At 34.6% G+C, this 26,400-nt stretch overlaps 1 protein-coding gene across 1 annotated transcript in view; it reads right to left on the bottom strand.

Moving 5' to 3' along the window:
* The window catches only part of LOC144445382 (neuromedin-K receptor-like), a 25,704-nt gene extending 3,389 nt beyond the window's left edge, over positions 1 to 22,315 (bottom strand). The window contains exons 1-3 of the mRNA XM_078134921.1: positions 22,229 to 22,315; positions 2,432 to 2,836; positions 892 to 1,104 (exon numbers count right to left, since the gene is read on the bottom strand). Of these exons, the coding sequence (XP_077991047.1) occupies positions 892 to 1,104; positions 2,432 to 2,836; positions 22,229 to 22,315 (705 nt within the window). The remainder of the gene's footprint in view (positions 1 to 891; positions 1,105 to 2,431; positions 2,837 to 22,228) is intronic.
* Between the last annotated feature and the right edge of the window lie 4,085 nt (positions 22,316 to 26,400).

The following is a 26,400-nucleotide window of genomic DNA, read 5'->3' as shown; positions in this document are numbered from 1 at the left end:
GAAAAGTGAGCCAAACCTTTAGAGACAACATTTCAATTTCAACTATGCTATTCTTTCTGTCAACAATCAGGTGATGTTACCCATATGGGGATTCTATTCAAGCTCTACGGGAATATATATGCGTCGTTAATATTATTATTGCACAACCGTTTGATGAAAAACCAAACTTATTAACAACCTACGTGTGGTACGAATTTTGCCCTTTAACAATTTAATAACCTGGCTTAAATGACCCATTTGTACGAAAGGTCACATTTGATATGCATCTTTCCACTCAAGTAAGTACTTACAGAGGTTGTGTAAACGTTCGGGGTGTGATCGAAGATACATCTCTGGCTACTTTACCTAAACTAGATGTCTTCCCTAACGGGGAAGGTTGTAGAGTGTTACACAAATAACCTTAGCATTGTTTGGGCATGTGTTAAATAGGTTAGCAACTCTAGGCTTCGGAAAAGTGGCGAGGTGCATAATGATTTTCTGACTCCCCAAACACAAATACATGCAGACAAGACCAGCTTCACCTTTAAAGTCGCAAAAGTTGCGTTTATAAGGCATTTGCTCAAGTGAAAGAAACTTAACATAAAACCTTCATTAATTAGCTATTTTTGGAATTATGTTAATGTCGATTCATGCCTTCTATCACCTTCAAATTACATAGCCAGTCGATTGCACAATAGGGATTTCTGAAAAATTGTTGATACTAATGATAAATTACGTCATCGGATCGTTCAAAAATTATATCTCTATACCAGGTTTGAGTTCAATTAATTGCAAGTGATAGTTGTGCTCCAGTAAGTACAATACTGTGTGTACAAATATGCACAAACTCTGGCCAAACATGTGTAAAGTCAGCCTCTTCCCCATGAAGTATATGTAATGCTTTCAACTTACCCGAAAACCTTCATGTAAACATGAATACAGAACTGGATTCAAGAAGCTATTCGCCATCGCCAACCAATGGGATGTCAGAAAGATGGGAACAACATAATCCCGATAATAGTAGGTTAAATACTCAGGGTATAACGTGACCACAAAGTTGAATGTATCCAATGGCATCCAACACAATCCAAAAGCAAGGACAACTATGAACAGCATTCGTACCACCTGTAGAAAGATAAAGAAAATATCTTTCCCTGAATCTCGTTTCCGGTTACATGTTGTAATATAAATAGTTTGGTATCATTTAGGCTTTGCTGCGAAAATCGTCTTCAATGGCAAATAATTCAATCTCAGGATCTCGCATTAGTGGTATCGTATCAGTAGATCTATAACAAATTTCAGGATCACCATTTTACTCTTAACCTAAGCTGTCTACGCCTTTGAAGGCAATATTTTCAATATTTTGCAAACATTTCGCAAACTCTGATATTTGATAAACTAAAGCTAAAACAGCCATATATTTACTATTATAGTGATGTAAAGGGTTGTATAATCTTCTGATGAGAGCCTGAGATTTGTCTGGCCACTTTATTGCGTTATCCACTCAGGAGAATGCTTAATGTCTGTAAATTAGGACACTTGATAGATAGCAAATTTGATCTGGGAATTGAACTAGCCACGCACCTAGCCATGTTAATGGTAAATGTGCATGTTACCATCAGCATGATGTCTAAATCCATAATAATAGTAAAGGGATAATCGAATTCAGTGCTGTTTACAACCGTATGGTAACTGAATGTCCATGGGAATTGGAATACATAACGTCGGACGAGCTCTCGTTATTCGCGGTATACCATTGAAGTAACACGTCTAAGTGAGCACGATGTCTTTGATATTTCTGCTAGGTTATCATTCATTATTATTACATGTTAATGTCGCTCGTAAAGCCGTGAATAAACGTTTCACTAGACACCCCTAAAAATGTCAAAAGTGAAAAAGCCCACTGTTCACACGTACATAATCACAGTATGGTCCTGCTACAATCAGTATGTATTATCGACAGAAATTGGCACAAATTGATAGTGCATAATTCTTGTGATTTTATCATAACCTGATTTTCAACATGCCATATAAACTTTTGAAAATGAAGCCGTTTTGTTCAGACATGATATAATCCCTTCTTGGTTGCGCCATGAGAGTGAAGTGTTAGTCTAAGAAAACTAGTGGCTGGCTCGGTATATGTCTATCTACGAATAGAGCACTCAGTTGCCGCTTGGCTAAAGTAAATGATCCATGATTATGTACTAGTCAACCCCGTGCTATAACGTTAAAAGAATAAGTCCTACTAAGACATAATTTGCCACGTGAAGGATTAATAATTCTATGCTCCAATGAATTGCATGCTCCTTTGGGGATTTGATTATCTTGGAAGTGCATTTGTGTCGTTATAGGTTCCTGCCAGACATAATAATTTTAAAGAGCTTTGATCTTACTCTGCCAAAACTAATTAGTATTTATTACTATTACTAAAATGTGTATTGAATAAATTTACCTTTATCTTAGATTGGACATGAGTCCGTTGTCTCGGCTGCTCCGGTCTGCCAGGCATTTGTCGATTTGACAGGATATAAGCAATCCGTCGATATGTATACAACAAGATCAACAAGGGTGCAAGATAGGTTATAGTAAATATAAAACTTTCATAGATAATGGCATCTTGGTTGCTGTCCCACCACTCATCGCACTGCAAGGAAATGGTATTGTTTCCGATAGGTATCCCTCTGACTCGTACTTTGACCAGTTGAACACATCCCAGACCGATAGATACAATCCAGACAAGGGCAATCACTAGAGCCGTGGGAGATTTTGACGACCTTTTCTTCAACGGATCAACAATGGCTGTATAACGGTCTACAGCTATGGCTGCTAATGTTGTTATACTCACAGATGCCGACACCTAGAATATAAAAATGAAGAAAAGAAGTATTAATTATACGTTATAATATTATTTTATTAAGCTTTTCTTTATTATATGTTTTAAGTAGGATAGTTTTTATAACACACACGCTATAACCATCGTCGTAAAATCACAGGCATATTTGCAGCATTTGTAGAACATGTCCCCCTGGCATTGTCAAAATAAGAGGCTCTTGTTTGGTAGGTTCACTGTAATATGCAGGAACACTACCATTCGTTGCATGGTAAAAGTACACTCTTTGTCATAAAAACTTAGCATTTGGGTGTTTTAGACACACACAACCCTGGTCATAACAGCTTAGCATTTGGCGTTTTGTGCAACATTTTACTCTAAAATGGGACACATCAACAGATGCGTTTTGTGACCAGAATTGAGGTGTTTGAAACACACTGAATCCTGGTCATAAGAGCTTAGCATTGGGGGATTTTCTGCAACAGTTTACTCTAAAAACAGAACGCATCAAACGGCCGTCAACATTTATTGACAGTACAGACAGTCTTTAAGACGGGTGTTTTCGGTGGCAGGCCCTGGATCATGGATGGGTGGGTACCCATGCTTGTTAGCAAACCTTCATGTGTACCCCTTTTCAAGTAATATTTCAATGGAAAAGACTCCCCCCTTTGTTTTAGTGAATCTGAGAGAAACTCACTGCAAAACCCCCCTTTTTCCAAAATCCGGGAGGTTTTACCTTCAAGGACACCTAATCCATACACTGCACACAGTCCTGGATTACGGGTCCTTTCTCCCCGGGGAAGTTTCTTCCGAGAGAGAGTAGAAATGGGGCATCCTACCCATATTCTCAGAGGGTGATCTGAAAAAGTACCCCATGTTACGATTCCACGGACCAGGAAACAGGTCGTAAATTGTGATATTGCAATTCTGAAGAGTCACTCTCACGGTAGTCCTGTTTGCAGACGGTGTACGCTTTTCGCTCAAGGAAGGGACGATTTACAATTACTCCATATGCAAGTAGGAATACTATCACGGCGCGCAGAGTACCATCTAATTTGGATGAAGAATCAGTGAAGATTGAGGTTATCATACACCACTTTTTAAAATTTGATGTAGACACTGGACGTACGTAGTGTAAGAAAAGACACAGTGAGAGAGGGATTAAAAAGGAGACACGAGAAATATCAGTGGAAAGCGGGATGGTCACCGAAAACACTGTCGCGTACTGACTGCTCGAGCGCTCTCTTCCACGTTGAAAGTGGCATCTTTTGATGTACATAAATGCTTAGCAATATAATTGAGAGTTAATGTCAAGAATTTACTCTGTTCAACAGACTAGAAGTTTGTGTGTCTTAGACACCACACGAAATTGTAACAGTGTGTAAAGCAGGATGCTTTGACGAAGTCGCCTCCGACTAACGAATCTTTTGATGTGTTCTGTTTTAGAGTAAATTGTAGCATAAAATGTCAAATCCTAACCTCTTATGACCAGGATTCAGTGTGGCTCAAACAAGGATTGTGTGTGTCTCAAACACCCGAATGCTAAGCTTTTATGACAAAGAGTGTAATTATAATTATTTGACCCTGTCATCTTTAGAGGAATCCTATTCTAAGTATTGATTATAGTCAGGACAGTTGTGAGTTCACTGTGAGTTCGAGTCACATACAAGAACTTTGCCCACATCTAAAATCATCACAAGACACGACGGAGTTCGTACCAAAAAAGCTCAAGTACCAATTTTGTGATTATTCGCTTTTAACAATTACAATTTTCTTTATCTGTGATTTCTGATCTCAGGAAAGGCCAACTTATAAAGATAAGTGAGGAAAAACGTGAATTAAAGTTTGCACAAAGTCAAACGGTCGCAGTGAAATGTTGTTATTATTACATGGCATTGAAAGAGCAATTGACATTTAAGGTTATCCATGTTATTTGCATATATTAGTTGACAATTTCACCAGCGAATAGTATTAACATAATGTTTATAAAAAGCTAGAATCAAGTATGGTATTAGCGTGAGGAAACCTTAACCTAAAGATCAAACTGAAAGAGTCAGCTAAACATGGTCAAGGAGCTCTGGACTGCTCTGTGGCGCTTTCTATGTTACACAGAGCATTATGTGTAATCTAGACGATTCCCCAGCATTCAGAGATTGCCGTACTTGACATAACAATATTAGGTGACCGTGGAGATAACAAGATTTTGTGATATGTGATAACATTAGAAAGCCGAAGTCAATCAGTGATCAGTTGTAAACATACCAACGACACTTTTGTTACAAAATCACATTAAAAGGTAAATATCATCACCAGGATATGTGTACACATTCAAGCGTGGAATTGTAATTCAATGCTTGTTTTGCTTAACCCTTTGCTTAGAATGTGTGCTAAATAATTCATATATTCGAATTCATTCTAAAGTTCACATTTACATCATTACGTGAAAGTGTAGTTAGTAAATCAATTGTAAAATATGCATCACAGCTTTTTTTAAATATTACAAGTAATACCTTAACGATCAAGTAATACGTTAAAGATCAACACTCTTGTCAGAAATGTTACACAAGCATATGTAATTGTAATACTCAATTTTAGCGTACAATATTTCCTAACTATTTGACTTTATTATTAATTTGATATGTATGAACAGTGTATTTTGTAAGGCAATATATACTGCACATAAGCGATAATCAGTACGATTGATTGGACCTACTGATGCAGCTCTGCAAAGCCTGATCGAAACGTCTTGGCCAGAAACTTTTATCTTTATTCTGTATATTCAAATGAAACTGTTTAGTATATTAAACCCAGTATATGTAAAATGGCTATGCTGAAGTAAGCAGTGCTCAATACATCTGTATGTAGAGCGGTGTAAATAACACAGTATCAAGCAAGATACACAGGGGCCGTTGCATAGTGTTTTACACTGTTGATATTGTAATCTGATGATCGCAACAGCGTGAAAACACAGTCAAACGGCTCCTGTATATCTTGCTTGATATTACTAAATATATACTTAATCCAAAGAAGAATAAGGATATTATATTAAGTCGTTACTCTAAGTTTCACGCTTCCAGAGCGATCATCAGTCGACTGATAAAATTGAGATTGTTAAGGTTGATGTAACATATTATGTAACACGTTGTTTGTGTATACATTGGGTAACAAGATGGTCGGACTAAACTATACCTTACGGGGGTGTACTTCTATATATGGCGACATTTGCAGATTAATTCTGTTTGATTGTTCATTTTCTTATAAAATATGCTTATATATATGGATACTTTGTGTAAATATAATTCGGATTCTAGCTGATATTTAACTGTTGAATAAAACCTGAGTCTTGGGGATACATTAATTGTATCATGCCACTCTTGTTGATAACAATCAATTAATCTTTGGTAAACTATAGACATAAATAATTCAACATTAACAACATACCTGATATGTGTTTATATTGAGCTTTTCAATTTATTTAGGAATATTTGTAGACTAGTAACTGAACAAGCAAAATTAATGTAATTGAGGCATCATGAGTAAAATCTCATCCGTCAATGGCAACGTCTTTTTAAGTCTGAAAACCTATATCAGGCATGAAAAAAGTATATCTTGACCAGTAAATGTGCTCTTTGAAGTATTCTTCTGTAAGCTCTGTGGCACAACGGTTTTAGATTTATCATTAATATTGACTGTACAAATGTAGGTATACAAACGATAACCCATGATACTGTGTTTTAGCATCGCGTCTGCGTCTATCACGGTCATATTCCATCTAATCACAAAGGGTCATACATGTGAAATTTGCCATCCTTCTCAAACTACGTAGCAAGATTGGAAACAACACATGATATCCGTATCACTGTATATTGTTATCTGTATCATTAGAACAGAAGAGCGAATCGTTTTCTTTCTACACAGGTCGATGACTGCCAATGCATTTTCGATGTAATAATCTCAGCATTGATAAATCGAGTATAACCTGCAAAGGTTAAAGGTCACCACCTTTGACCTTTCCATCATTATTTCTATTTCAATTAACTAACATTTTCCAAATATTGATGACATTAATAAGTACACGACTATGATGTAATGCTAAAGGTTGTGTTTGTTGCTAAAATGAATCAAATTATCTTTGTGAGCGTCCGGCCGAGCATTTTAAAAGTCCCAGAGTAGGCACTTAAAACATTAAAGACTTATTCGTATCCAATGGCAACAGGCACGTGTAATGTTTGTTTTCCGGCAGATCAGTACTTAAGCTTTGAGTACACTTTATTACGCAAAGTTGAAAAAACTGAATGCATTCAATAAATTAGATTTTCTTCAGGTGGTACATAAAATAAATCACGACGTTACTTCACATTTTGCTTAATTCTGTATGTATGCACAGTTTTAATAAAAAAGTTCACTGATCAAAACTCACAGCTAGATCGACTTTATAATATTTATATGTGTGTAATAATCACACACAATTGAAAATCTTATATGTGCGTACATAATATCTTAAAAATATTAAATTTAAGCATCATAACAATTAAGTAGAAATTTACATGTAATAGAAAGATGTTTCATATAAATGTAAATTTGCATTTTAAAATATTGGATCTTAATAAATATTAGCCAAAGTTATATCATTACAAAAAGAGTATGTCATATATTTTCAAAAATTCTACTTCAAAGTAGGAGATTGGTGAGAGGTAAATTGGGGTTAAGGATTAATATATTCTTCCTTATTCATCATTGCACAGAATATATACTTCGGGAGGCTAATAGAGTTCACAAAATGGACTTCCAGAATTTGAAACTTTACTGAGTTACATTAGCCACCTCTTGTATACTATACCACAAAAACTGACAGAACATTATTGGGGTGTCCCCATTTGTTGTGTTTTTCATTACTTTTTTATTACATTCATGGTAACAAACCCTTTCTCAGCTTCTCTACACAATTGACATCTTTTCAGCCGCCCCCCCCCCCCGTTGAATAACTTCCGTTATGAAAGAAATACTCTGTTCGTAAACATGTGTCGTCGTCACCACCATGACTGGAGATGACGTCGACAGCCCAGACATTTGCTTATTTCCAGAGAGGGCGCTGTTCCGTAACATATTAAATGCAGGCAAAAATTTAAAAAAAATATATATACATTTTTTTTATTTTGCTGTCGGAGCCGACCATTTGGGTCTGTCGGGTTATGTATGAGAAACGGAAAACAACATAAGGGTCACCCTTATGACATCTTCATGCAAAGAAGTTGTACTGCAAGGAGTTATGATTAAATTTACGAAACCTGAAACAAAACTTCCCAAGGCCTGACACAAATCGCACTATTTAGTAGGGCTACATGTTATAGCCTGGTTCAACAGAAATCTTACTAAGGCCAAAAATGTGTTCCTGGTCAGGACAGCTTGTCTAAAATTTTCGACGACGTGGATTTATGTTTTCTGTTCTCAAGAAACCTGTCACGCAATCTACTATTTGTGACAGTTACTCTTCTTTTTATTTAGTACTTTAGAGCAAGTTTGTATGTTGGACAGATGTCATTTGCTTGTTCATGATTGGCTATACATTTGTCTTCACTGAAGTAGGGAGGGTTATTTTTTGTGTTTCTCCATGGACCTGCAGACTGCATAGGCTGGACATACACAAAGTGACATACAAACTAACCGACGCGAGGGTATTTAAATGGTACGCGCGCTGACCACAAACAATTCTTTGTGGGAGGGTCTAACTGTGCATCATTTTATCTTCTGGCTCAAATAAATTTCTTACTAATATTGCTACATTGTGTCGTCTTGGTCGACAAATATCTCTGCCAGAAATAAAGTGTAGCATTCTAGGCAAGATTCCCATTGAGCCATACGACATTTTTTTATCAGGTTTCGTGATTCTATTTGTACTTTGAGCTAAATATAGACACATCTTCTTCAAATAGATTATAAAGATCATTTCTTATAAGACAGAAAGCAGTGAAGCGGTGAATTGCAATTTAAAGCACAGGTATCAGCCTTAAAGGGCAAAAACCGAGTCTATACATTTTCAGATCGGAAATATCCTTCATAGAGCTTTATATAATGTTCTACTTACTGTAGCATGCATAACCAACACTTGCTATAGACAGAACCCAAATCAGTATTCATATAATACATAAACGTTTCATGGCCCTATTAATGCACATACTGATTTTTAAATCCGTATCATACCATTAAATGTCTAATGACACCAAAAGATGATATCAAGTGCCATCGAAGGTTTTCACCTATATGAAGCTTATCGATAACATTGATTATTAAACTACCTGTAGACGTAACAAGCTTAGAAACCCAGATTTTGCCATTTGAAGAGGATTCCAATGTAACGTTCTGGTGGTGATATGCATATTCTATTCGGAAAAGGCGTCTTCTTAAACCTGCGCCAGAAGTAATTAGATTTCTTTTCCATCAAATAAGCAAAGATATATTCACTAAAAATTGGTCAATTATTTATAAAAAGGACATTGTATCTGTAAATTAGTGGTCAGTGTTATATGCATTTAGTGCAGTGGCAATTTTAAGTTTTGAGTTTTGAATCTATCCCCATGTTAAAACTGAATTGGTGTTAGTGGAGTGTCATTTTCGATCAGGCAGCCACAATATATTCACTGCACATTGTTAAAATGCCAATAACTAGACATTGTACATGTTAATCAGTGGTCGATAGTATCCATAAGCAGTGTAGAAACAGGTTGAAATCGTGATCACCGCTGATGGCGTTGATTTGTGGGTGCGACCCTAAAATCAAAATTGGGGGGGGGGGGTATACAGCCACATGCATACGTATTATACACAGATGATGTGATACTATTGACGGTGTGCAATATAATGAATCAGTTATTGTACCTATCAAAACATTTTCAGGAAGGCTTACAACTGAAATATGAACGATTAAGTAATAAAAACTGCATATTTGTTACAGTTGTCCACCTTCATAAGTTAAAATTAGTAACAACAGTTAGTATTCCTGTGTATTGGCTAACCCTGCTTTGAAGAACATACAATTAATTTACTAGGTAAACACTTTCGAAAATCTAGTAAGTATTATAAAGCCTTCAGTTTTCAAGTATTATGTTCGATTTCTGTGTGTGTGTGTGTGTGTGTGTGTTTGTGCGTGTGTATGTGTGTATATACATACATACATACATACATACATACATACATATATACATACATACATACATACATACATACATACATACATACATATGAAGAAAAAAGAAAAATAATGAATAATGAAAGAAATAAAGAAATAAAAGAATATCCACACAATGAAAGTAATAGGGTTACCAAGAATAATTAGTTACAGTAATTTAAGAATCCCAAAAAGATGGAAGCCCAAAACACCACTTTCTAGAGAACTACTGAAGTACATAGGGGTATAAGTGATACCTAAGGAAATGATGTAATTCAACAATACTTTCCAATATCGAGACAGGAATTCCTTAACAAAGTTAATTATCTATGTTACATGAATCAAATAACCTGTGCCTCAAATCAGACCAATCTATACCCCTTAAGATAACATTTAACGATGTATGTCATCTCGTCCCAACACAACACACTGAAGAAGAACAACAGTGCAGGTGGGTGGTACAAATAATCGAGGGATAGTAAGTAGTTGAATTCCTGCCTGAACAAAATTTAGTCAATTAGGGAACATAGAAGAAAGCGTGATTATAAGACGTGTTCGATATATAGTTACATGCATTTATTGCATGGCTCGATTGACAGGTAATAGCCATGTAATGGATAATACAATGAAAAGAATATCTAGTAGACATTATTGTAAAGTCACTTAATCCTCACTCTAGTAAGCCATGCATTAGCGTAAAACAGATATGTCTAGCATGCCATGCATGGCAATGTCTCCATGTAACATGTAGTAGTCCTGTTTTTTTTTTAAATCTGTCTCTACCTTTTTTTTTATTGGCATGTCTTTCTAGCGATTACATGTCTCATTCTTCTTCTTTAGCTATATAAATGGAGATTTTCGCGTGGGTTTCCTTGCATCGTCAATAACCCGACCTAGGGAACGTTATCTGTATTGAATACCAATTAATACCACACGCTAACATTCTTGGAAAAGTTGGCGACCAATTCCCTTAACAAAGTCGATTATTGAGATGGTTTATGGCCTCCCAATCCCAAAAGTGCTTCAATCGATCATATACTAGAATCAGGCAGAGGAGAGATACAGGCTCCAGAGAGGAGAAATCATTAATGTAACTGACTTCGAGGACAGCTTTCATCTGTCTTGAAAATCAAGCTATGGCCTTGAAATGAAGCACGACTGTTATTTTACCATCATTCCTAGTAATTGTTAACTCACTGCCAAAAGGCTAATAGATATCAGTCCAAATGCAAATATTTATAATACATAACCCCCTAAAAAGAAATTGAAAATAAGAGCTTCATGTGAAATGTGCCTCCGAAATAAACTGTTTAATTTGCTGTTGTCAATTTCATCAAGAAAACATAAACCCATTCTCAGTCACTTTAAAAGAAGTAATTATGACACAATAAAAAGGAAAATCCATTAAGACAAAATAAAAAGGAAAATTCATCTTACATAATATTGAATTGAAAGTCAAAGATTTATATGAATATTAAACCATTTTAGAATCCAATATTGTTTGGAGAAAGTATAAGAACAGTAAAATAGTGTAGAATTTCTTGAAAACAAGAGGTTGGACCTCACTTATTTTATTTAAATTTCAAAAGGATCAATTTAAAGCAAGCTTTCATTTTAGCTAATCCTGGAAATCATCATAACATTGGTATTCGGTGAAATTTGTCCCCAAGGCGCATTTCACGTCAAGAGTGCGAGAACATGATCATATTCATCATGGCTAAATAACATTTCAATCTTTAACCCGTTTCTGTTTTTTATTATTTATTAGAAAATGGACAGAACACAAACAGCTGCAATCCGAAACCATTGCATTCAGGGATGTCAAACACAAGCGTACATTATCAATTTACTGACAGAAACACCAATCGGCTTCGTGGTTTAATGTCCATTCTGGCAAGCAAGTAGATAGTTTCCGTTTTAGTGGTTACCCCAAGGTTATATAATTATAATGATATATATTGCAAATTAAAATTAAAATTCAAACGCGAAATTTGTCTTGACTTATATCAATTGGAGTGTTGATTATGTATGGTTACTTGTCAAAAGACATTAAAACGCCAGATCACTGATCAGTCAGTTAGACAAAATGAACATGTCTAGCGATGTTAATAAATTTACCATACTATCTGAATTTTATACTCCATAATTCATTTTTCTCACCCAATTCGTAACAAAACACCTTTTTGTATCAACAACACCCCCACACACAGACAAGATACCCACATATATATGTACAGACACGTACACATACTCAGACTCAAAGAAATCGTCGTCCATCAAACCGTGATGTAGAGATACTGACAGATAAAAAACAAGACAGGTAGACGTGGTGTAATTGAAAATTACTACATGTTTTTCAGATTCATCGATACTATTGTAATATTATTTTGCTTGAGTGATATGATCTTCTTCGTTTTATTAAACTCTAGGTCAAAAGTTGAAACTTTATATACGGTCTGTCCTGCTAATAGGTGAATTCATTGTATTTGTATGTTAATACATATTTCATTGATGAAAAGCAACCATTAACACAACGGATATGATTACAACTTTTCTTTAATTTGAGTAAGTGTGATAAATCGATTTTCAAATTTCATGTTTAAAATGTAATATATCTTTTTCGACACCAGAACATGAATTAGTTGATTGAATATTGATTTTCTGATGTGTTTTCTCCCAAACTGTAAATTGGTATATAGTGGTTTTGTACTGTAATTGTCTAGAGTAGAATAAATGGGATAAGGAAATAGACGTTTTAGCTAGCGTTGGTGAATTAGGCTAATGAAGCGCATTTGATTATTTTTGATATCCGCCCCTAACAGCAAGATCGTATAATTAAATCTAATTTGTGTCAATTGAAGTTCGTGATATCACATTAGCATTTGTCAGTGTATAACCTCATTTGTGTAAAGAGCCTATATGCCTATAAATGTTGGCGTCTTTACTAATTGGTAGCCGTAGCATGATCGTCATTACAACTTGTTATAATCATTGCTTAGAAAGGTAAACGTCATTAACATAGTGAACCGGTCCGGTTACCACGTAATCTTTGCAATAACTCCTGCATATCTTATTTGGTCTTTTATTCTCCGTTATTTTTTTCTTTTGCTTATAAGTCACCTTTCTATCTCGCATATAACTGAGTACACAAGCAAGACACATACTCTTTTATATTAAGATGACATTGCTCGGAGTCTTAAAATTCATTCGGCGTTTCTATAGAGATGGCAATTTCTAAACTGTTTCTTTCTCAATTACTTGAGAGTTATATGCTTCTTGCAAGGGCTACACTCTATCTACATACCGATATTCTTATCAATTTAATCTTCAAGAATGAAAGATTGACGAGTTTTCTAGTAATAATGCTTCGCGCTTCAGGTTAAAGGTATTTCGGTTTTACTACATCAAGCAAACCGACGTTTAACCCCTAGGATGAACTTTATGAAATGTGCAAGACCTGCAAATATATGAAAGTGCGACCTGGACATGAAATATAACGTGGCAATATCACAAAAGATGTAGTACTTTTTTGAAAATACAAAACTAAATAATGTAAGGAATGCGTCATATTGTCGTCATATAGAAGGAAATCATGCCAGAGTCAGAACTTTTAAACTAATTTACCAGACTGAGTATAAATTTTGAATTACGACTTCATTAATTATTTAAGGTGTGAATATATTGCATACAGCTTTACTATTTGAAACATCATGGTAGGTTTTGTCATTGTAAATGGAACACAATAATGATTAATTAAGCCATGTTATTTGAATATTCAAGTCTACGAGTAGACACAATCATTATAAAGAGTCACCCCGTGTATACATTATTATACTTTATTACTTAACCGTATACTTCGAGCTCATTGTATCATTTCATTGACTATTTTGATATACTTATGCCTATCGCAGACACAAATGCATCCACATAAAAACGTATTAGATGTATAGTCTGATACATGCATACATACATACATACATACATACATACATACATACATACATGTATTGACATATAGATGAATATAGTCTGGATAAACGTTATGTAAACACGAATGCTTACCTGTTGCATGAAATGAACCACTGGACACATGAGTTCACTAAAAATCCAATATTGTTTCAATGCGTTCATGAAACTAAACGGCATAGCAAATATTGCTAGGACCATATCAGCGACAGCCAAGTTGATGAGGTACTTATTCAGCGTATTCTTAGTCCGGGCACCCAGGGTTAAAACAAGAATAACGATCGTATTCCCAGTCAGCGTTAGCAGAATCGTAGAGGTGTAGACAAAGATTAGTACGACTTCACCTGCTTTAGACACTTCTCCTCTTTTACAATCAAAATCAAGATCATAGTCAGAGTGTGTGTAGCTCGACATGTAATCAGTTATATTTTCGATTGTGAATCCAAAATCATTTTTACACTCCAAGGGAAAACAAATGCAATCGAAATAGTCTTTATCATCGATATTAAACGAGTCACCGTCGTCCATGACTTGTGCCGATGATTGTATGGTGTTTCAACAGATAAGGTATAAAGCAGAGTGACTTTCACTTGATACAGTCCTTTCCGATGTGTAATTCCCTCCAACAGAAGTAGATATATGAAGCCGGATAAGCGTCAAAATTTGCATTCTGCAATCACCAAACTAGGGAGTCCTAATCTATGTTAGTGTAGGTTTATCAAGAAAAGCAGCGTTGGAAATTTAGAATGAACAATTACGAAATGTGTTTCTCAAACACTTTTAAGTGTCCTTTGAGGTAATCACATGCAAGGTGTATATTCTTTGCATTTCTATACAATGTATGTATGTATGTATGTGTGTATGTATGTATGTATGTATGTATGTATGTGTGTATGTATGTATGTATGTATGTATGTATGTATGTATGTCCGTTTGATACGTATGGAAATGTAATTACTCCATAAACATTGTTCCTTTGAAAACAAGCAATAGTTGGTGCACTCAACAGTTATCCGTGTACGTTTCGGTGCAGCAAATGAAACAAATAAAAAAGAACATCATTTGACACATACATAACACATGATTAAGCATATATATATATATATATATATATATATATATATATATATATATATATATATATATATATATATATATATAAACAGACAAATAAAAACACAATGACCCAACCAACCAATGAATCAATCAATGGAGTAATCAATCAATCAAACAATCAATCAATCAATCAATCAATCAATCAATCAATCAATCAGCCAACCAACCAACCAACCAACCAACTAATCAACCAACCATCCAACTACTCTGGTAGACAAGTCAACGTTTTAGTATGTAGCTACATTTGTGTTTTATTTGCAGATCATTCTTGTTTCCGACATAAAAAGTCAGAATCTTCCGGGCATTTAAAAATAAATGTATTTCTTCTTGGCCATATACCCTAATCTAAGCTACCACAAAGACGATATTTGATGACAATAAACTTACTTATAAGCATACTGGTAACCCATTTTCCCTCTAAATTGGTTCTTATATTTATGTTTCAGGATAAAAATGATTTGTTCCTAGTGACGACCTTACCATTATTTTTTTTTTAAACGAAACTTCTGGCGATCTTGTCGAGACTTGACTTCCGTATTGTCTATCTAAGGACCTGTATGCATATCTCTACTAAAGTAGCCATAACCGTTTAACCTAATTACCCCGGAAACCATTTTCAATTCACAAAATCCACTTTGGCTATGGCTATATATGTCACTATCTTTGGAATTAAGAAAGCTGTTTGCACCATCTAATGTCTGGACAAGTGCTTTCGACATATATCTATGCATTCAGCCCATGATCTCGATTATTGGGGTTCAAGATCAAATTGTTCAGATTATATAAATGTCAACAATGAGACGTTTTAAAAGCAATTATTGATTTACTTTTCGTTAAATTTCCATAGAGATGACATAGGCAACAATGCTATATGTCCATGGAGATGACATAGGCAACAATGCTATATTTTCACCTTCAACATCTCAAAATGGTAATTTCAATAAGATATATTTAAAATATTATTTAAACTCTCATCTGTGAATTCTACCAAATCAAATGTTATAAATTGCTCTATATTTGAACAATGTAAAGTTGCTTAGCTTCAATGTGGTTTTTTTTCGTGTATGATACCTATTGTGACTTGGATACTATTTTTTCGAACAATTTTGTTTCTCTAATTTTAATGAAATCATATGAATTTTTAATATATGGTAATGGTTGGAGGGTTCTGTTGATAAAGGAAATACATATATTTTAATATTTTCCTGTTCAGACCTGCCATTTTAATGGTCTGCCAAATGATATATCACTCTTTGCTACAGTGTTTTATGTTTCATTTCAATTTGTTTCAATACACCATTTGACATGCTAGGTAAAACTGTTTTGTATCATGTTTGATTAATGTACTTAATTAATTGGACGTTCCTCGTTAAGCAAAGTATTAGGTATGTTTTGCTCTTTCCAAACCTGTTTCCCGATTTTTTTTGGGATCCAATGCGTGGCCCTGTGGATATTCAAATGAAAAGGGTACAGCATTATGCGCCCTGGTTTGAAGTCGAAAAGAAGTCAGCCCCACAATTTTGATCGCTGTCAGTAGGCACTGATCTCATTGTTTAAGTTTGTAAACTCTTTCGAATCTTTCATTGTTACAGTAAAAACTTGTAATATCCACATTCCTTCAAGTTGGGTATAATATTAATGTCTATCAAGTATTTGCTTACATGTATGATAATCTATTTAAGGTTGAACTTAAACAAAGACAAGTCTAATTATATCTTAGCTCCATTTCTTTAAGATAAGTGGACCCACAAATGTTATTTTATCAATTACGCGTCACGCGACTTCTCTGAAATAAAGTAACAAAATGAGCAAATCCAGAGGACTTATGCACACTGCGGTGTGGCATTCTTGTAAACAAATCAAGTTAGGAGCACATAATCTCTATAAACAAAGCATTGGGTAGGATATTGGCAGCTCCTTACTTTGTTTCCCATGCGATATTTTATAATTATGGAAGGTGTACGCTTCTTATCCCTCCCCCAATTCGGTTGAAAACATCAGAATCATTCATCAAACTGATGAAAGCGCATTAACCTTATCAAAATGATATATAATGTAAAGAGAGATAGTTGTGTACTGTCATGGATTATGTCGCTGTTTACCACTTTGTTAATTGTGTCTCAAGTGTATTTGTGCTTTTAACAATGCTGTGATGACATTTAAGCTCATGTCAGGGGGGAAGGGTCTAATGCATCATCGTTGTATCCTTGGGCGAACACACGAACTTTCAAAAGATGTCCTAAAAATTGACATGCCATCATTCAATATGAACATGTAACACAACTTGACATAGCTGTACAGGATGATCAAATCATGCAATATCCATTAAAGTAATCGAAAAGTACTGCTATAGCCTTCGGCCCGTCCGGCTAAGTAGTTGTGTGTACTGTCTTTTGAATTGGTGTTGTTAGATCAAGTCATACAGATTTGTATTTAGACCCATTATCATTCTCTGTATATCTAAATTAATGAAAACGTGTACTTGGGGTTTAGGTGATCTATTAAATAATGAAGACAATGTCCCTCGATAACCTTCAGTTTATTCAGTTTAAATGCACATAACATATATAATACGTGCCCAAGGTAATTAAAGTAGTACGACAAATATTTTAGCGTATATATTATCATCTAAAGAAATAATGTGAAGGGTATTAAAACGTATTGATTGGGGGTATGGTGTACGACAAATTAATGTTGATAAGGAAGGTACGCATCAAGAGAGGCATCGAAGCGTTAACAGTGCTTTATGAATACTGTGCAGGATGGATATATATGAATGCTTATGTATGTGTGGGTGTGTGTTTATGTACCTGTGTGTCAAGGCTTTGGATACATTGCCCATTTCCACGTGTTTTCTTATAGATAAAATATATCAATATATTCCTATTAAATGTGTTGTTTCTTTACGAAAAAACGAACAAATATCTACGTGTTATTTTAATATTTCATTTGTTAATTCTCGTCTGCTCAGGTCTTGTAATAGGATGAAAACGATACGTCTAAATGTCATTTAATGATCACATTTGTTTTATTTTTAGAAAAAGAGTGGGCAAGATGTATCCTCATGGCATACACGGCAGACGTAAGTGAGACGTTGTTTGAATTGAGCATGTATTGAATAATTTATAATTCTTTTTTGTAACCATCGCCCTACTCTTACTGTAATACCGTATGGTTATGGTGAAAGATAATTTCTTTGTTTTTACATCGTCTTCAAAACTGAAATAACATTTATAGTACCATATATACTTTGAAGTGATTAAATATATTAATAGAATTACGCCCCTTGTGTGGTAATTTCTGTTTAGCCTCTAATCAGATACAAACTTGATTTAAATTCATAATATTAATTCTACATAAGTAAAGAAGTGTAACTATTTAAACTGTTTAAAGGGTTGATGTCGAAATATTAGCTATTTTCAACTTTTTTTAGACCGAAGTTTATATTTACGAGTTCTTGCCACATATCATATCCATTAGTGACTAGTTAAATAGGCCGAGCATATGTACTGATCAAGGTCCATCAATGATGTAGAAACTGCCCTGATTGTCATGATCCGTTGGAACAATGCAAATCAAACCAGTATGTTCAACAGTGTTTGATAAATAATACGGCTGTTATCATAATTGTTGGGTATAAACCATTTCAAAGACGTCACAATGGTTATCTCCAAGCTCATTTATTCATATGTAAACACCACTGTCAAGTTATGTCGACACCTCAGTTTTTCCATTAATTGATGTGTACCAGGCATATGTATTTGATTTTGAATTGTGCCTCGGTAACAAAGTCTATAACTTTTGTTCAAGAAACTCCCAACTCATTCTCCTTTAAACTGAAGGAAATCGTCAGGGGTCACCATGCAAATTGAGGTCAAAATATAATGATTTTAAAAATGAACAAATTTAAGAAGTTAAAAGAACTAAAAAATAGTATAGTACTTCTAAGGGAAAAGATAAAATTGCTTATTTCATTTAAAGGGTTTAAAGACTTTAAATCCTTGAATTTCTTTAATTAGTTCATATAGAACATGATCAAGATTTCATATGGTCAGATTTTTAGAGATTTGAATATTTTCCGTTTTCAGGCAAATTTGCTGACGAACGCGAGTCACGTGCTAGCGTATGTCTAACATGGTATCACAGTCGCAGATAGTACCAGATGTCGAACCCATAGGATCATATGTACGCCTTTTTATTGTTTTTATTTTTAATTTTCAAATTGCAAAATGTTTATGCTGATTTGCTTGTAATTGCCAATATCACTTCTCATGATTGTGGTCGATTTAATGTTTTGAGTTATGGACACCCATTCTATCAAGCAGATTCTCAAAATTGCTGAGAAAAAGAGGCAACGCAGGAAGTGAAGTCTTACAGTCATGATGATTAGTCTGTTCCGTCCTTGTCATTGCATCGAAGTTTATGACGGATTCCATTGTGCAATTAGGAAACGTAATTTCAGATGTCCTTGATACAATATTTAAGATCCTACTGGACTGTAGAGATAATTGTCTCTTTGGGGATACCTGCAAACATCCGCAGATTTATATCCACAACAAAATCATATAATAAGCTGCACAAATTCGAAGCACGGTAGAGTGAATATGATCACGAACCGTAATCGACCATGAGCAATATAAGCTCTCAAATCTGCGTAGGTTATACAGGATGACAAATTTCGAGGATGCTTCTTCGATAACCTTATCAACCTTCGCCTTCGTATTTCGTTTTGAGATCTCTGACATTAGTATAAGACGTGTCATGATACTGCATATAGGTTTAAGGTTTGGATTAGGAAGATCGGACAAAACATGAGGTGTGTTCCTAAGCAGTTGATACTGTTAATCATTACATTGTACTTTCTAAGCTCGAAAACTGTGACGTCAGAGGAATTCCGTTAGCCTTGTTTAAAAGCTACCTAATGTTAAGGTGTCAGATTCAAAGAAAAGAACATAACTTGTTGCGTTCCAAAAGGGTATATTATGTGCCCAATTCTTTTCTTCATTTATATAAATTACATTCCAACCTCTTCTGAAGTTTTTAATTTCAGGTTATATGTCGACGATTCGAATTCATTCCACTCTACAGAGAAAGGTTTCTCATTTTGTGACATTAGTAATGTAAACTCTGCTTCTCGTAATGTGATGAATAAGTTCTTGTTATTGCTGTCTTCATCTCCACACCTACTTAAATATATTTTATTGCTCACTCACTCATTTGTACAGATTCAGTTATAAGTTTTAATCAAGTGATACAGTATTACTATTATAAACTCAAAAGCTAATTGGTAGATTGCTTGATGCTATTATGTAATCTAAGAGGTGGTTAGATGACAAGGCAAGAGTAATATTTCGGTATGGAATCTTGTTCCTTGTTTCTAGAAGTTATATATATATAATTGTGCAATACAAGAATACTCCATCTTTGATATGTAAATTGAGTCTAAAGGTATGAACACTGGTATGTTAATAAGAATTTTGAACTTGTGAACTGATATCTTCAGCTATCATAAGGAGAAGTTTGTATCAACCAACATAAAACACAGTAACGAACAACAGGAGAATTTTACAAACTGGACATTCACAAAAAATAAATACAAAAGAACACTTCTTTCTTGTGAGTATTATGGTATGTTCCAATTAGTATCAGTGTCTTCGAATATACCGAACTGTCCTTCCTTAGTATCTATGCATAAATTAATGTTAATTGTTGTTGAGAGTTCTTGTTCAAACGACTTATAAATTATTCAGGAAATGTATTATCTTTGCGTAAGCTATACCAATGTGTATGGTTAGGTTGACTTGAGGATTACAGGATTACCTTGAATAACTTTTGTATACAGCTACCAACACAAGACTCTAGTTCATTGATTCATTTTACACACGTTCAAGTGGCCATTGGATTAGAAATGGTACTTATTTTCATTTGTCAAACGAAACAACTTAAATATGTTTTACATACAAAATAAATCTCCTTTCTTCATTGCAAATAGAATAAATAAAAAATAGCTCTTAAATCATGGGTGGTGGTAGCCTGTCAATAATTATATCGTGTATAATGTCGTTTCTTTGTTCAATTGGTATTAAGGAATAAAAATCAACCAAAGATAGAGACGTGGGTAGTAGTCAATCATCTATCCCCTTACCATGCAAGGAAAATTGACCAATGATATTGTCATCATTACAATGCACGTTTACAACTTTTAAGCTACGCTGGAGTCAACTATGGAGACATCAGAATACCACTGAGCAACAGGTGGGTTCAGTAATTGGACGCTGGGGGAATATAAGAAACGTACTCAGAAATGTGAACTCATTAGACAGTAACCCAAAGACATATGATTAGGACGAAACTTATACTGTCAACCAGGAAATACAATAGACTCTGGTGGGTTGGAAATCAAACCTACACTTCCGGCAGTTCAGAAAGATCACTACAGTTCATTGAATGGCTAACACATCGATTATTCGGTCATTGACTTCATTCATTAGACTATATACTGTCGATACTGTCTAATCCGAAAGTGGAGGGTTGGGGTACGGGTTTTGGTGTTTGTACCCCCTCTCCAATTCTAGCACAAGTTCACCAATACAATACATGTTTATGCCTATCTTAGACACAAATGTATGCACATACTAACGCATCAAATGTATAGACTGACACATACATACATACATACATACATACATACATACAGACAGACAGACAGACAGACAGACAGACAGACAGACAGACAGACAGACAGGATCAACGGAAGTTCCAGCCTCTAACTCGGCGACACCGTACTATCGCATTACATCAATTAGTGATCAAGGGTCAAGGAGTATTATTTATTATGATCTTAAAAATAGCAATAGCAATTGCGTACCTTTCCTCCAGTTGTCCCCGATAGATCCAATCCACGGTCAACTAATAACAACTGATTTCTCTACTTATCTGAATCTGACTACGTGCTGTAATGAAGTTAAAGTACAGGTGGGTATTTCCAACGCAATCGTGTAATTGCTATCTTGTCGTTAATTAATAACTGTATTGGGAGAAAGGCAAATACCTTACAAAGACACTATTGTTGGAAATGTATGTCTTTTGTAGTGGTATCACTGTCTCCCGTTATGTTCTCGTTTATGTCGACACTTATTGAACTTTTCCCCCTTGTTGTTGTTGTTGCCAACATGATATTCTCGTTGTTGTTGTTGTTGTTGTTGTTGTTGTTGTCGTCGTCGTTGCTGTTGTTTATGTTGATGACTTAGTCTTTTCATTATCCGTACATTTAAAAAAAAATTTCTAAGCTGATCAAACCATAAAATGTTATAGCTGTAAACAGTTCGAGGTCACATACAATGTAAGGTATTTTATTGACCACATCAATACAATACCACATAGTCACCAAATGGTATGTTTACTTACAGTAAATTTGGCAAAGTAGCGATATGGCTGAGTGGGTTGGATGATTAATTTTTGAAACAAACTTAAAACGTTTTGTACTTGAGAAACATTATGGATATCATAGACAAAGTCATTCTTTGTAAATCAATAAATTGAAAAAAAAGGTAAATAAAACATTATCAAGAGGGTTAGTAGTTGACATAGGAAATGATTGTAGCTATGTGTTCAGGGATCACCACGTATGAAATACAAAGCTTTTTCTCAACATTTGATTATAAGTCATAGTAATCACCTGTGTTTCTTGAATTTGTTTATAAATCACTTCTAATGTGCAGAATAAAACATAATTTAATCAGCTGCTAATTATATCATGACTCATATGCAAGGTTGTTAACATGTTTTCTTTCTTTTAAACCCAGGCCTTGAAAAGGAGGATACTGGTTAATAAATGTATGGATATAGTGGCATGTAGATAGCATACTGACATGGCTACCAAAGTGTGTGTACTGGTTAATATAGTGTTACTTATACTGCTCTGCTGTGGTTTACTACAATTTATTTTGATCCTGTTTTTTCAACCCGACCCCGTTATTGTCTACTTACCAGTTAGTTTTATTGTTGCAATATGTGTAATATATGGAACTATACCAGTACTGGTGGGTTATAATACTAAGCGTGCCAAAATTGAAAAGATAAACACTGAAGACTCCACTGGTGATGACGACAATGACAGTGTTGATCAATACATCGTAGACATTACAATAGAGGGTGCTGACGTTGATGGCAATAGCGATAGAAGAACGGATCATCTGATATTGAGTAAAGTTCACCACATCTACTAACTGTGCTTACACATGTATTGCGATAACTTACACGGTCTCAAGCTTATATTATAAAGCCATCGTATCGATGTGTTTTCATGAATGTTTTTCAATGTACAACATTATTACAGTCTTACGGTAACCCTAATTGATAAGACAAAACATAAATTCTCTACAGTAAAACCAAAATTTAAATTCTGACAACAAAACATTTCAGATATAAAATTTACAACACAAACTTGCCCAGGAAATATATGAAATGAATTAAATATTGTCATTTTGAAAACCTGTACGGGAATGTTGTGTTATGCTTCTCTGTCTGTCTGTCTGTCTGTCTGTCTGTTTGTCTGTCTGTCTGTCTGTCTGTCTGTCTGTCTGTCTGTCTGTCTGTCTGTCTGTCTATATGTCTGTCTATGTATGTTTGTTAATCTCTCTGTGTGTGTGAGTCTGCCTATTTGTCGACACAATATCTCAAAAACTACCACATCAATTCTAATGAAACTGGATACATATCTTTCAGATGGTAATGGAAAGAATTGGTTAGATTTTGGTAAACATCTAATGACTAATTAATAAACAATAATTTGTCATTTGCAAATACAATTAATTGTTATAAATGCGTATATTAAATTTAATGTAAGAGTTAATCATGAAAAAGTGAATATATCCTATAGAGTGTGTTGATTTAGTTTAAAAGTAATTTGCATAATTAATGATTTTCGGTATTAGAATACATACATTCAATTTAATCTAGTACATATGTTAAACACAACAAAGTATTGTCCTGTAAAGTGTATAGATGTAGCTTACAGTTTGAATGTATAATTTGCATAATTAATGATTTTCGGTAATTAGACTATATCTTATGAATTTAATCTTCAAATTTCATATACTGTTTGAGTGATCACCAGGGTCGGGGATACTGCTACAGGGGTTTTGGAAATATGCAGGCGTGCACGACTGAACTCAACATTTGGGAATGTGAAAAATTGAAACTAATATCAATAATATAACTTGGGTCTCTTTTAGTTCTAATTTCCAATGGCATAGGTGATAATAACACAATGTGGGGAGAAGAAAGTGAAGGTAAGTTTTTGAGCCTACAGACGGTTTAATAGACTGAGAACTTGTTTGGCAGATGTGGTTTATTTCAGGTACTACCATTCATTCTCTACTAGTCATAATGGTTTAAATACAACAGGTGATCATTGCTCACTACATATCCAGACAGTTGCCTTTCCATACCTGGTATAACTTCTGTCAGTGTTTAAATTCAATTTGATTTATTTGCTTCTTTCCGCTGAAAATTGTCACCAGTATACACACTAGTTTACAAAATTAAATCCCATTGCGAATGACACAATACAGTTGGTGGCCCACAGAGGCCATATGCATTTGCTGTATGTTACCAAATATCAGCATCGACGGTATAAAAACTAGTGTTTCTATTTATATGAATTCTTGCCCTGATAGTCACTTTCCTCTATATCTGGATATATAGCAGGTACTCATTTTGTATGGTCCAGTTCCTAATGTCCTGTTTCAAAAATGCAGGGTTTCAAACCAGGACATCTACTGCAAGGCATACTTTGACAATGTCAAGTTTAATGATCGAAGGATATGGCTTCACGAATACTCAGAATTGCCACATTTTGACTAACAAAAAAGACCCCCCACACACCCACCCACACATGCATGATACACAAATATTCTCCTAAATAAATAAATAAATAAATACATACATACATACATACATACATACATACATACATACATACATACATACATACATACATACATACATACATACAAACATACGTGCAACAGACAGACAGGGCCAACGGGAGTTCCAGCGTCTAACATAGAAACACTGCTCTATAGCAATATATCATAGGTCAAGGGTCAAGGAGTAGTATTTATTATGATCTTAAAAATAGCAACTGAACACCAAGTAAGTTTCTTCCAGTTGTCCATGGTAGATCCAATCCACGGTCAACTAATTACGACTGATGTCTCTACTTTTCTGACTACATGTTGTAATGAAGTTAAAGGAAAGGTAGGTATTTGTACTGAAATTGTGTGATTAATATTTTGCCTTTAATCATTGACTGTATTGGGAGAAAGCCATATACCACACAAAGACACCATTGTTGAAAATATTTATCTTTCGTAGTAGTGTCACGTCTCCCGTTACGTTCTCGTTTATGTCGGCATTTATTAACTTTTCTCGCTTGTTGTTGTTGCCAACATTATATTATTTGTTGTTGTTTATGTTAATGATTTAGTCTTTTTATTATACGTAAATTCTTCTCTTTTAAATTGTTAGTAAGCTGATCAAACCATATCGTTTTATAGCTGAAAACATTCCAAGGTCACACACCTTACAGTATTTTATTGACGTCATCGATAAAATACCACACACCATCAAATGGTAGGTATGTTTACTTACAGTAACTTTTGTCAAAGTGGCGATATGGCTGAGTGGGTTGGATGATTAATGTTTGAAACAAACTTAAAACGTGTTTGTACTTGAGAAAAATTATGGAGAACATAGTCATTGTTTGTAAATCAATAAATTGCAAAAAAGGTAAATAAAACATTGTCAAGAGGGTTAGTAGTTGACATAGGAAATGATTGTTGCTATGTGTTCAACAATCACCACGTATGAAATACAAAGCTTTTTGTCAACATTTGATTATAAGTCATAGTAATCACCTGTGTTTATTGAATTTGTTTATAAATTACTTCCAATGTGCAGAATAAAACGCAATTTAATCAGCTGCTAATTATATCATGACTCATATGCAAGGTTGTTAACATGTTTTCTTTCTTTTAAACCCAGGCCTTGAAAAGGAGGATACTGGTTAATAAAAGTGTGGATATAGTGGCATGTAGATAGCATACTGACATGGCTACCAAAGTGTGTGTACTGGTTAATATAGTCTTACTTATACTGCTCTGCTGTGGTGTACTACAATTTATCTTGATCATGTTATTTCAACCCGACCCCGTTATTGTCTACTTACCAGTTAGTTGTATTGTTGCAATATTTGTAATATATGGAACTATACCAGTACTGGTGGGTTATAATACTAAGCGTGCCAAAACTAAAAAGATAAACACTGAAGACTCCACTG

This window comes from Glandiceps talaboti, chromosome 14, assembly GCF_964340395.1.
Source record: "Glandiceps talaboti chromosome 14, keGlaTala1.1, whole genome shotgun sequence".
Classification (NCBI taxonomy): domain Eukaryota; kingdom Metazoa; phylum Hemichordata; class Enteropneusta; family Spengelidae; genus Glandiceps; species Glandiceps talaboti.
This window is presented reverse-complemented; position numbering and strand designations above follow the sequence as displayed.